Consider the following 12283-nt stretch of genomic DNA (forward strand, 5'->3'; position numbering starts at 1 on the left):
AGGACTCAGGTCTGCTGGGATCCAGCAGGGGGGCCTGGTCAGGCTCAGAGTGAGCAGGGAACCACTGAGAAGCTGCTCCCCACTTCCCCCCAGAGAGAAGGTGGGGTACTGCCTTGCAGGATGGCAGCTATATGGTCTGACAGATGGAGGGAAGCTCTACTGCAGGCAGGTTAGAGGCAGAGACTGGAGAAGCAGTTTTTTGGGTCTTTTTTTTTTTATGCCCATCATTAGCAGAAAAGCTGAGGTGACAGTGGGAAAGCAGGGGTGAGATGGGTAATGAAGATGAGTTTCAAGAGAGAAGTTGGAAAAAAGGGGAAGAAGAAGGTAACAAATGCGAGGCCTTGCCAGGAAAGAACAGGGAAGCTAGGATCAGCAGAGCTGAGAAAGATGCGTGAGGAGCAGCTGGACCTGGTGACAATGAGACATCGGGTCCCAGGATTCGAGATGAGACAAAGCTCCCAGGCTAAGCAGACGGAACATGGGGTACTTCCAAACTGCAGTGGGGCAGTTGGTCATGGGGGAGGGCTCCAGGAGGGGAGATTCTGCCTGCCCTGTTGAATTCAAGTTGGGGGTTGAAAACGCAGGTGCGTCCCAGGAATTACGGCCTTAGAGGTCCCAGTCAGGAACCTCCTGAGCTGGGGCTTCACTGCTGAGGAGGCAGGACTGGACATAGACGCCAGCTGATTCCTGCCTCTTCCGCTGTGGGCGGGCTCTGCCACAGACGCCTCCCTTCCCTCACCCCTCTGTAGCTGGCCCACCAAGCTCTCCACCAAAAGGGGCTGACGGCTGTGTTTTAGAGCTGACAGAGATGTCTACATCCCCTGAAGGACTGGAGGCTGCAGGGAATGGCAGCTCTCCCCACCCCACCCCCTTCAGATCTAGGAGGAAAAATTGGTCATCTCTCTTTGGGGCCCCAGGCTCACACAATGCCATCTCCTGGTCCCCAGCCACAATGGTGATTCAGGCCATTTACTCAAACCCATGTTAATGAGTTTTTTCTGTCCCCTAATTAGTTCACAGTGAACTCAGCCTTGAGAGAAAATAGATGAGAGAGGGCTGGGAAAAGGACAGAAGAAGTCATACCGGATGGTTACAAAAAAGGGCAGGGCCCAGCCCTAAGTGGGGTCCTCTACTCCCAAATGACTAACCTGCTCCTTTGCCAGAGCCTCACAAGGACACAGATGGGAGCAGGGCCCAAACTGTGAGATCAAAGATGTGGATGGGCCCCTGCCCACAGTTCCGTGTCATCAGCAAAGACCTGGCAGTCTTCCTGCCTTTCCACTAGGGCAGCAGCCACCACCTGCTGGTGGGTGTCCCCCTTCAAATGGAGCCAGAGGTCGAAGCAGGATAAGGCCCATCTGCACAACCGGGACTCAAATGTCACCATGCCACGGGGTTGCCTGTGGGTATACCTGCCCCCAACACACCAGGGGTTGTGGGGAATGTGCCAACAGCGTGCACCCAAGTCGAGGGCCCGAGTGCCTAGAGAAAGAAGCGCTGGGCAGGACAGTGGTCCGGGGCTCCAGTCCGAAGCCCAGCGTTGTGCCCCCAGATGTCTGTCAGCGTCCCGCAGTCCTGCACCCGCCTTCCATGCGGCTCCGGAGAGCAGCGGCGGGTGCCCGGCGCGCTTGTTATTCACTTGTTATTCGGCGAAGGCGCCCATGGACCCGCCGACGCCTCCCACGCGGTGGCGGTGCCTGCGCCCCGCACCAGGCCTAGCCCGCACCCACCCGGCCGCGGCGGCGTCGGGGTTTGCATCGGGAGAGGGCGCCGCGGTGAGCGCCACCCTCTGGGGCCTGCGGGAGCCGGGCCCGGGAAGGCTGCCATCCACTAAAGGGAGGCTGAGATCCCCACCCCGCCGCGTTGCAGGGCCGGGGCAGTGGACACGCTTCTCCGGCAACGGTCCCACCTCCCGGCCAGCCGAGGCCCTCGGCCGCTCCCACCCTCCCCGGCCCTGCTTGACCAACTCTGGCTCCAGGTCCCCGGAACCTCTGCGGCTCCAAGAGCACCCGTCCCCAGAGCGACACCACCATAGCGCCCGAAGCAGTAAGGGCAAAAAAACAGGTCCCCTGGCATGGGACCGGCTCCCGGCCCCAAAGTGTCCCAGGACAAGATATGGCAAAGCCTGGAAACCGGCTCCGCAAAGCCGGCGACCAGCAAACCGCGTGGTCCAGACCTCAGGCGCGCGACGACCCCACACTGGGAGAGCGCGGCTGGGCCGAGCCCCTGGCCGGCGCTGGAGGGGCCACCGCTCCCCAGTTCCCGCAGTCCCTGGCTCCGCTTACCCTCGATGGAGATGACGTGCTCCCGGATCTGGTTCTGCAGCGCCAAGTCCTCGATGCGCTCGATCAGGTCGTAGATGGCGTAGATATTGGGATGCACGGACTCGAAGCGTTGGATCTCTGCCCGGATGGCCGCCGAATTGGAGAGCGCGAATTGCTGGGGAGGCCCACCGGCCAGCTGCTGCGAAGGGCCGCCGCCGCCCCCGGCCCCGGGCCCCGCGCCACCGAACTGCCCGCCGCCCCCTGCGCCGCCGCCGCCCCCCGGAGCCGTCAGGCTCGGCTGCTGCTGCGGGCTCTGCCCACCGCTCGCCTGGAAGTTCATGGCTCCGGAGCCGCGGGAGCCCGAGGCTGGCCCGGCCAGCGCCTGGGGCGGCGCTGCGGCGGCGGCGGCGGGCGGGCGCGCGGGGCTGGCGGGGCCGGGACTACAGAGTAGGCTGCGCGGGGCTAGCGCATCGGGTCGGGGGCCGGGCGCCGAGGCCGGGAGGCGCCGCCGCGCACGCTGTGGCCTCCGCTGCCCGGCGCTTAGCAGCGCCGCGGTCCCGCTGCCTCAGAACAGCCTCCAGCGGCGACAACAACGGGGCCGGGAGCGCGCATCCCGGGCCCTCCCCCCGCGTCATGCGCACGCACCACCGCCCCCGCCGCAACGGCACTGGCAGCCCGAGCCCCCTCCCCGCCGCCCCCGCCCCTCGCAGGCTCTCTCGTTCTGCAGCCTCCGCCCCCGAGCCGCGCGCTCCAGGCCTGGCGTCGCTGCCCCTCCCACCTAGCCAGGGCCCTTCCGCCTCCTCTCCAGCCCCACCCACACCCGCCGCGTGAGCTACTCGTTCAGAGCGGACCGCTGCTCTGGCCTCCTCCCGGCCCTGGCTGTAGCTTTCGCCTCCGTGCACTGGTCTCGTGGGGGTGTCCGATTCCTGGGCAGTGCCCGAACAGTGCCCTGCGCCTGAAGGTACTGCTGAACGCGGCTGATTGGCGGCAGAGGGTCGCCAGCCCAGGTGCCACGCTAACATCGTCCTCCCTTCGGACTCATCTTCTGGGCATCTCCTAAAAGACTTCCCGCCGGATCGGAGAGGGTTAGCTGACCACCGCTGGACCCCTTTGGTGCATAGAGGAAGAAGGGGAAATAATCAAATATGCCTTCTTCCCTCACTCACCAGAGCCCACATGGCTCTCTTAACTGTCCTCACCCCCTTGTCCAACTTGTGTTCCTGTCCATTTTTTCTGGGTCCTGGGCGCTCCCTTCAATGTCCCAGTTTCTCTCTGTCCCCATTTGTGAGAGCTGCAGTCCTTCTAGCCACCTCCACCCCCCAACACTCACAAACACAACCTTTCCTAAAACCCACAAGAGCTGGCATGTGCAGGACACTGGTCCCAAACAATCAGCCTGCCAGGGCTGCGTCCCTCTGTGTCCTCTGACAGTTAACACGCCATCCTTTTTACACACACTTCTACTTCCCAGGCTAACATGAGTCTCTTCCCAGCAAAAAGTTGCCTCCCATTCAGTTAGCACCACAATGTTCCCCAATACCAAACCAGTCACCATTCCTAAGTGTTCTCCACTCTCCAAAGAACCAGATGCAAGCTCATAACACCTAAGGCTCCCCAGCTCCTGAGATACAGGTCTTATCCACCTGTTTGACTTCAAGGATGTTCTGTACCCTCTCAGCACTTCATCTGCAAAGTAAGTGGTTGAACAGATCATCTAGCTGGTGATCCAAAATTCTAGAAAAAATGTCTAACATCTCTTTTAGATGTTTAATTACAGTTGACAGTGAGAATTTGTACCAGCTAAATACCAGGAGAGATGCTGAGGGTAAACAGCTCCTCAAATGCAGCCAGCACACAGCTGGCTTAGCACAGTTGGGCATTCTATACCTCTGTCTCCTCTATTATATGTGGGCCACATGAGGGCAGGGACACATTCACCTGTGTTGTATTTGCCATTGTATTCCCAGCATATAGTATACATATAATAAATGTTTCTAGAATTAACGAATGGGAAGGAACTAGAAATAAGTTAGTTCTGTATGTTACAAATTTTAACTGACTTTCCCAAGGAAACACTTGGAGAACTTGCTCCCACAAGTAGGGATGTTCTATGGGAACACCTGGGGGTACATCACATTTAATCAAGACTGGCCTATAGAATACAGGATGTGAGATCTCTGTAGCTATAGGAGCCCAGAGGAAGGAGGGAAAACCCACAGAAATTAGGGGCCCAGGCCAGGCTGGGGCTCAACATCCTCTACACAGTAAACTCTAAGGACCCAATTTCCAAGCCTAGATTTTGGTGAGGGGAGTCTACTAATAAATACTAGGTGAGCAAGTATCTACTGCATGATAGATCCCTTACCTGTTTTTCACACTTATTTAATAAAACACACCTGATTTCTTCCCCACAATTGCCTTATGAGGTATGTTTTACAAACAACGAAATTTAGTTCAAAGAGGTTCAATAATGCACCCAAAGGTCATTTAGTGGACAAACACAGGATAAGGGATCAGTATTTGTGCCAGGTTCTAACGTTCATGTCCTGCACAGCCTTACAGGGGCAAAGTGGAAGAGGGGACCGGGAAAACAGGATAGCCCAAGCCGAGGTGGCCAGTCGTAGGGGCGGGAATCCTCAGCCAACCTGGTGGAGCAGCCCTTGGTACTGGGCTCTGGGTTGGAGAATCAATGGGGGAGGGGGTGGGGGAGAGGGTGGGGGAGGACTCCAAGGTGCCTTGTCGAGTCCACTTGACACCTGAACTCCCCAGAGCCTGCATCTCCAAACACGGTGCTCTGACGTGATCCCGATGACGCTAGTTCCTGGAGTGACAGAAGCCCTGACTGCAGGCTGCGGAGGGGGCAGAAATCCCTAGCGGATGGTACAAACCCCAAGCCCGTCTCCACCGGCTCCTCAGCGATTAGCCCGCCGTGCCGCGCAAGTGGGTCCGCGGGGTGGCAGGCGGAGACTGGGCACTGTGCGGGACTACAAGTCCCACAATGCTTCGCGAAGCGGCTGCGGGGAAGCGGGGGTGCCTTCAGGTGTCTGCGACCTCAGCGCCTCCCGCCCGGAAGCGTCCAACGCGGTCCGCTATGGAGCTGGCGGAACAGGGCGGTGAGTCCCTGCGCGGTGACCGCGTCTCCCCCCCCACGCCGCCGCCCCGGCCCCAGCTGGACCCCGCTCGCCCCGCCCCAGGATTGCTCTTGCCCTCTTGCGGCTCGGTGGGGGCGGAAAGGTGGGAGGAGTGCTGGAGAGGTTAGGGGCGGGGAGGGCGAAGTCCAGGATTTCCGGGCGGCTTCTGGGGTCTACCAGCCAGCTGCGTTCGGCGATGCTTCCTGAGGGGGCGCGGAGTCGAGCCGCCTCTGGGTGGGGCTGAGTGGGCCGGGAGGGACCGAGTTGGTCCAAGGGGTGGCAACCGTCCCAAGCTCCAGATTGCCTAAGGGCGGAGTTTGACGTCTGGTGTGGGGAAACCTTGGGGAACAGTCTCGTGCCGCGGGTGGGGTTTGGGTAAATGGTAATAGGAGGTGAGGGTGGGCATAGAGGCCCTTTTTCTCCCCCCATGGTTAAACTTTAACGAGTGAGTAGATAAACTTTGGGGTAGATAGGCTTTGGAATGAAATCTATTAGCTTTGGAATGAAGTAGACCGTCACTTTAGAGTGAAGTTTGGTGACGGTTGAATTTAGGGGAGAGGCTGCTTAGAAGGTTAAAGTTCTTACTTAGGCGCAGTGTTTGAGTGAACTGGGGAGCTGGTGAAAGACCTGGAACTCGGGTTGCAAGTTAGGACTTGGGATTTGGTGATGGGAAAGGCTACTCGAGGCAAGTTTAGGGTGACCAGAGCAATCTGTGCCCTGGGGTGGGATTTGGTAAGGGGGCACAGGAATGAGAGGTGGGCGAGTTACGGTGGGGTGGGGTCAGTAGCCTGCTGAGGTTCAGAGAGCTCTCTGCCAGTGGGCCCACCCCTCATGGGTTCTTTGTGCCTCCCCAGCTCGGTAGCGTGGCCAGCAAGGCAGATGCCATGGCCCTGATTGAAGGGGTGGGTGATGAGGTGACCGTCCTTTTCACGGTGCTTGCCTGCCTTCTGGTGCTGGCACTTGCCTGGGTCTCAACACACACCTCCGAGGGCACCAACCCACTGCCCCAGCCATCAGGGACCCCAACACCAGCACAACCCAGTGAAGCCATGGCAGTCACCGACAGCATCAGAGGAGAGGCCCCAGGCGCTGAGACCCCCAGCCTGAGACACAGGGGCCACACCGTTCAGCCAGAGCCTGGCACAGGGCTTGCAACAACGCTGCCACCCCCGGACTCCCCGCAGGAGCCCCTGGTGCTCCGACTGAAATTCCTCAACGATTCAGAGCAGGTGGCCAGGGCCTGGCCCCATGACACCATCGGCTCCCTGAAAAGGTAAGCTGGAATGAGGACAGAAAAGAAATGCTGAACAGTGGGTGGGAGTGATCACAGACCTGGAAGGGCCGCCAGCGTTTTCTGGGACTCCCCCTGCATTTTATAGATAAGGGAACTGAGGTCCCCAAATGGAACACTCTGCTATTCCCCTGTAGCTGGAGGGGATCCTCTTGGAGGCCATGACCTGGGTGGTGGGTGGAGGGCAGAGGTGAGGCGTGGGAGTGTTGTTCTGGGCGAGGGACCAGGACTGCCTGAGGCCTGCTCTCTTACCCAGGTCCCTCTCTCCTCAGGACCCAGTTTCCGGGCCGGGAACAGCAAGTGCGACTCATCTACCAAGGGCAGCTGCTAGGAGACGACACCCAGACCCTGGGCAGCCTTCATCTCCCTCCCAGCTGCGTTCTCCACTGCCACGTGTCCCCTCGGGTGGGGCCGCCACGCCCGCCCTGCCCACCGGGGTCCGAGCCAGGCCCCTCCGGGCTGGAGGTAGGCGGGCTGCTGCTGCCCCTGCTGGGACTCCTCCTGCTGCTGCTGTGGTACTGCCAGATTCAGTACCGGCCCTTCTTTCCCCTGACCGCCACTCTGGGCCTGGCCGGCTTCACGCTGCTGCTCAGTCTCCTGGCCTTCGCCATGTACCGCCCGTAGTGCCTCCCCGGGCCCTCGGCAGTGTCGCCGGCCCCTCCAGACCTTGCTCCCCACGACGCGGTGGGAGTTGCTGTCTGCCCAGGCCGGCCTCTCCCGCCTGCCTCTTCCCACCTCCCTGGAGCCCTGCCCTGCGCCGCAGAGCCCTTCAGGGCGCCGCCGAGGCCCCTCCCTGTGGCCTCCGTGACTCTGGGCTGCCCGGGGCTGCTGGCCTTCAGCCCTCACTGACTGTGGGCCCCAGGGGGTCGGGCAGCTGCTGTCAGTGCCTCGACCCTGGGCAGAGCCCGGCCGCGCCCCTGGGCCCGCCTTAGTGTTCTGCCTGAGCGCCCGGCCGCCTCTAGCCCCAGAGCATCTTGGGCTGGTTTGGGGATCCAGGGACCGCGGGGGGCTGGGGAAGGGGTTGGGAAGGGTGGAGGGGTTCTCTGGAACATGTGCGGATTAAAGAACTGTGAATTTTCACTCTTTGTGAGTGTGTGTGGGGGCCCCTGGGGTTGGGGGGCCGCCCTCGCCTTCCCCCTCCCGGAGAAGAGCGCAGGGCGCGGAGAGGACCCTTCGCAGGTTGACTTCCGCTCAGCTTTACGCCCCAGGCTCAGCGCCCAGCCTTTTGGCTCCGCCCCTCCTGTTTCGAGCCCGGAGCAGCTTCCCGGAAGTAAGGAGCGGAGCTCGCGGAGCCCCGGCGCGCGGGGCCTGACGGGAGCCACGTCTTTGCTGGCTGAGCACAGAGCCGCGATTCACGTTTGGGCCGTGTTTTGGGGGCTGCTGGGAAGATGGCGGACCCGGCGGCCCGCCGATGAGGAGGCCGCGGGGGGAACCCGGCTTCCGGGCCCCGAGACCGACTGAGGGAGCGACCTGCGCGGGGCCTGGGGAGTCATGTAGGGGTGGCGCCTTTGGGGTGTGCCGCGGGAGGGTGGCGGAAGTTGGTGTTGGCGACCGTGACCACGGTCTCCCGGGCCCCCAGGCCGGGTGGGTGTGGGGACCCTGACACAGCCGACTCGCGCGGTTGCGAAGCTGCGCACTCGGGCTACGCGGGTGCCCTGCCAAGTGGGTGCAGAGTTCTCCTTTCACGGGTGAGGAGGCTTGGGCAGAGAGACGAAGCCACTCGGCCAAGGTCACGCAGTTGGTAAGTGGGAGCGCCCAGCATGGAACCCAGGACCGTCCGGCTGCGGAGCCCGCGTTCCGTTCTCCGTGCCGCCGCCGCCTCCTGCGGGAGGGGGAGGTGGTCGGGGGGTCGTATCGACGGAGCGAGCCGGGCACCAGGCTGGGCGCGACCACTAACCCTGTTCGTGACCTCGGGCTTAATTTAACCCTTTCGCCTTTCTGGGCCTTGGTTTCTCCACCTGTGAAATCGAGGTAATGACAGTCCTACCTACTCCTTCATAGGCGTGTAAAGATCAGAAGAGATACTTAATGCATGTGGAGTTGCTTTGTAAATATTACTGCGCTGAGGACACTGAAGGATTATGATTGCTGCTTGTAAGGATAGGAGGAGATAAGGGCTAGGTGGGGAAGAGGACCAGAGCAGTCACAGAGAAGGATGAACATAAGTCTGGGTTGCTCTGAGCCGAGGCCCCTCCAGATGGGGAGTGAGGTGAAAAGTAGATAGCAGGTCTTTCTCCCCTTTGGAGAAAACCTCACCGTCTTTTCTGGGCCACCCTTCAGGGTCTCCGTCACCCAACTCCATGCTTCGAGTCCTGCTCTCTACCCAGGCCTCCACTGCACGGCTGTCTGGCCTGCTGCTGCTCCCGTCAGTACAGCCCTGCTGTCTGGGGCCCAGCAAGTGGGGGGATCCGCCTCCTGGAAGAGGGTCCCATGCAGGCCCTGTGCAGGGGCTGCAGCGGCTTCTGGAACAGGCAAGGAGCCCTGGGGAGCTGCTACGCTGGCTGGGCCAGAACCCGACCAAGGTGCGTGCCCATCACTACCCGGTGGCACTTCATCGTCTGGGCCAGCTCTTGAGGTCTCAGCCACAGCCCCCTCCTGTGGAGCAGGCCACTCTGAAGGACTTGAGTCAGCTCATCATCCGAAACTGCCCCTCCTTTGACATTCACACCATCCACGTGTGTCTGCACCTTGCAGTCTTACTTGGTGAGGAGGATGCCTGGGGGGTGGGGGTGTTAATGGAAGAACAGGCAAAGAGCAGTAGAGGACCCAAGTTCACTGACAGAATTCAACTCTCAGGCTTTACCAGGAATGGCAGCATAGCCCAGCACACTTGCCACTGCCCTCCTGAGTCCATGACAGCCAGCAGGGATCAAGCAGCATTCATTTTGGCTTAGCCAGGGTTTCCCCCCTCCTAACGTGTTCTAGGAAGCCACCATAATTTGCACCATTGGCATGAGACAAGAACTTGCCAGCTTTGTATAAGGCCTTCCCCACAGACTTCTGACACCTTACATTCACATGTGTTTCACATTTCTCTAGTGTTTCCACTTACACCATAGCAACCCTTTCAACCCAGAACATGAGATCTCAGAGAAAGGTTGGGAATTCATTAACTGAACTCCCTGACTGGAGCAAAGCAGAGCAACTCCCTGTTATCAGAACTGCCTCCTCTGACCCTCTCCCTCTCAGGCTTCCCAACAGATGGGCCCCTGGTGTGTGCCCTGGAGCAGGAGCGAAGGCTCCGCCTCCCTCCGAAGCCACCTCCCCCTCCGCATCCTGTCCTTGGTGGACAAAGATTGGAGGCTGCTTTGAGCTGCCCCCGTTTCCTGCGGCATCCACGGCAGCACCTCATCCACAGCCTGGCAGGTGCTGGAGGGGGCGAAAGGCAGGTGGGGGTAGGGACTGAGGAGGCAGCAGGCAGTGTGGGTGAAGGAGGAATCTAGTCTGGAGGTCTGGCCTGAATGTCCAGCCTGATAGGCTGTTCTTTGCAGAGGCCAGGCCAGAGGAACTGACACCCCATGTGATGGTGCTCCTGGCCCAGCACCTGGCCCGTCACCGGTTGCGGGAGCCCCAGCTTCTGGAAGCCATTGCCCACTTCCTGGTGGTCCAGGAAGTCCAGCTCAGCAGCAAGGTGGGATTGCCTCCCACCCTCCCATGCTTTTCTCCTAGTCATCTTCAACCACCCCGTTAGGCCCAGCACCCTAGCCAGCCTGACTTGCTTCCTGCAGCAAACAGCCCGAGGCTCTGCTCTGCCTCCCAGGGGTCCATCTTGCTCACACCCTCTCTTGGCTTGTCCAACTGCCCTGCTCTGCAGCTCTGCAAGTACTCAGCCGAACTGCGTTGATCCCACTTCTCTCATAAGTCTTCAGTGCCAGACCCCACAGTGATGTCTGCCTGGCTTCTTTGGTGATTAATCACATGGGGTTCAAGACACTGGTTATATTTCTGGTGTATGTGTCAGGGGTAGAGGGATTGTTCAGCCTTTATAGTGTTATGAGCTTGCAGGCTAAGCCTGTCTGAGGTTCAGCTTGTACAGGGTAACGGAGAGCTGTTTCGTTCTGGGTGATGGGTTGCTCTTCCTCCACAGGTGGTACAGAAGTTAGTCCTGCCCTTTGGGCGGCTGAACTACTTGCCACTGGAGCAGCAGTTTATGCCCTGCCTTGAGAGGATCCTGGCTCGGGAAGCAGGGGTGGCCCCCCTGGCCACTGTCAACATCTTGATGTCACTGTGCCAGCTGCAGTGCCTGCCCTCCCGTGCCCTGCACTTTGTCTTCTCCCCAGGCTTCATCAACCACATCAGTGGTGCGCAGACAGGGCTGGCTGAGTCCCTGAGGCCAGTGGGCAGGGAAACGGGGGTTGGGGGCACCGCAGCCCAGCAAATCTCAGTCCTGCTTTCCTGCAGGCACCCCTCATGCCCTGATTGTGCGGCGCTACCTCTCCCTGCTAGACATGGCTGTGGAGCTGGAGCTCCCAGGATACCGGGGTCCTCGCCTTCCCCGAAGGCAGCAAGTGCCCATCTTCCCCCAGCCACTCATCACCGACCGTGCCCGCCGCAAGTACAGGTGGCTGGGGCAGCCTGGGGAAGGGAAGGGACCTGCCCGCAAGCAGCACAGAATAGAAAAGCCAAGGGGCCCTGAACTGTCCATGCTTTTACACTCTTAGCAGTCAGGAAGTAAAATGGGCCCTGAGGCAAAGAAGGCATTTGCCCAGGGTTGAGGGGCTAGGCTGCTGAGCTAGGAGGAGACTCCTGGGCCTTTCCAGGAATCAGTGTCCTTTTCCCCTCTCAGTCACAAGGATATAGTAGCTGAGGGGCTGCGCCAGCTGCTGGGGGAGGAGAAGTACCGCCAGGACCTGACCGTGCCTCCGGGCTACTGCACAGGTGAGCTCCAGGTGGGTGGGGGCGGCCGGGGAAGTGGAGCCTGGGCTAAAAGCCTGTGGCCCATTCTCTTCCGGCCTCCAGACTTCCTGCTGTGTGTCAGCAGTGCTGGTGCTGTGCTTCCCGTGAACACCCAGGACCCTTTCCTACCGTACCCTCCCCGGTTCTGTCGCCAGGGCCAGGCTGCCTCTCAGCCTACTACCCGTGACCCTGCCCAAAGGTAAGGGAAGAGGGCGGGCACGTCTCCCCGGCCTGCTCGAGCAGTGATCCTGAGCTGTGGTCTGCTCCTCCCCAGGGTGGTGCTGATGCTGCGGGAACGCTGGCATTTCTGCCGGGATGGCCGAGTGCTGCTGGGCTCCCGGGCCTTGCGGGAGCGGCACCTAGGCCTGATGGGCTACCAGCTCCTGCCGGTGAGAGCCTCCTGCCCCCACCCCCCTGGGCCCTGTCGCCAGCCCCGTAGGCACTGTGGGTGACCTGCCGCTTCTCCCCTGCAGCTGCCCTTCGAGGAACTGGAGTCGCAGAGAGGCCTGCCCCAGCTCAAGAGCTACCTGAGGCAGAAGCTCCAGGCCTTGGGCCTCCGCTGGGGGCCTGAAGGGGGGTGAGGGGGTGTACTTGGGGTTCAGTTTGGCCCCCCTATGGGGGGTGGACAATTTGCACTTTGAATTCCTTTGTTTTGGTTTTTCATTAAAGTCTCTTTCCCCATGGTGCATCTCATTTTTGGG

At 60.5% G+C, this 12283-nt stretch overlaps 3 protein-coding genes across 10 annotated transcripts in view; 2 read left to right on the top strand and 1 right to left on the bottom strand.

The window, feature by feature from the left end:
• Nucleotides 1-2927, bottom strand: part of AGAP3 (ArfGAP with GTPase domain, ankyrin repeat and PH domain 3) — a 50449-nt gene extending 47522 nt beyond the window's left edge. The window contains exon 1 of one of the 4 annotated variants that reach the window (XM_036999418.2): nucleotides 2286-2925. In XM_036999418.2, the coding sequence (XP_036855313.2) occupies nucleotides 2286-2604 (319 nt within the window). In that variant the 5' untranslated portion in view covers nucleotides 2605-2925. Of the gene's footprint in view, nucleotides 1-2285 lie in introns of all 4 variants that reach the window. The other 3 variants (XM_036999420.2, XM_073238215.1, XM_036999422.2) reach the window with 3 other exon arrangements.
• A 2237-nt stretch (nucleotides 2928-5164) lies between these two features.
• TMUB1 (transmembrane and ubiquitin like domain containing 1) lies at nucleotides 5165-7727 on the top strand. 2 transcript variants are annotated; one of them, XM_017651688.3, is made up of 3 exons: nucleotides 5165-5498; nucleotides 6250-6668; nucleotides 6959-7727. In XM_017651688.3, the coding sequence occupies exons 2-3, from the start codon at nucleotides 6280-6282 to the stop codon at nucleotides 7308-7310; spliced, it is 741 nt and encodes a 246-aa protein (XP_017507177.2). In that variant the 5' UTR covers nucleotides 5165-5498; nucleotides 6250-6279; the 3' UTR covers nucleotides 7311-7727. The 2 variants fall into 2 exon arrangements, with proteins under 2 accessions (XP_017507177.2, XP_017507176.2); XM_017651687.3 differs by having other exon boundaries at nucleotides 5176-5377; nucleotides 6959-7725.
• A 232-nt stretch (nucleotides 7728-7959) lies between these two features.
• FASTK (Fas activated serine/threonine kinase) lies at nucleotides 7960-12263 on the top strand. 4 transcript variants are annotated; one of them, XM_017651684.3, is made up of 10 exons: nucleotides 7963-8179; nucleotides 8967-9389; nucleotides 9876-10052; nucleotides 10178-10317; nucleotides 10774-10987; nucleotides 11133-11247; nucleotides 11473-11564; nucleotides 11646-11781; nucleotides 11857-11971; nucleotides 12056-12263. In XM_017651684.3, exons 1-10 carry the CDS (start codon nucleotides 8098-8100, stop codon nucleotides 12161-12163), a joined length of 1602 nt encoding a protein of 533 aa, XP_017507173.2. In that variant the 5' UTR covers nucleotides 7963-8097; the 3' UTR covers nucleotides 12164-12263. The 4 variants fall into 4 exon arrangements, with proteins under 4 accessions (XP_017507175.2, XP_017507173.2, XP_017507171.2 ...); XM_017651682.3 differs by having other exon boundaries at nucleotides 7971-8179; nucleotides 11088-11247; XM_017651685.3 differs by lacking the exon at nucleotides 7963-8179 and adding an exon at nucleotides 8286-8427 and having other exon boundaries at nucleotides 11088-11247.
• The last annotated feature ends 20 nt before the right edge of the window (nucleotides 12264-12283 follow it).

The sequence above is a fragment of the Manis javanica genome, chromosome 6 (assembly GCF_040802235.1).
Source record: "Manis javanica isolate MJ-LG chromosome 6, MJ_LKY, whole genome shotgun sequence".
NCBI lineage: Eukaryota > Metazoa > Chordata > Mammalia > Pholidota > Manidae > Manis > Manis javanica.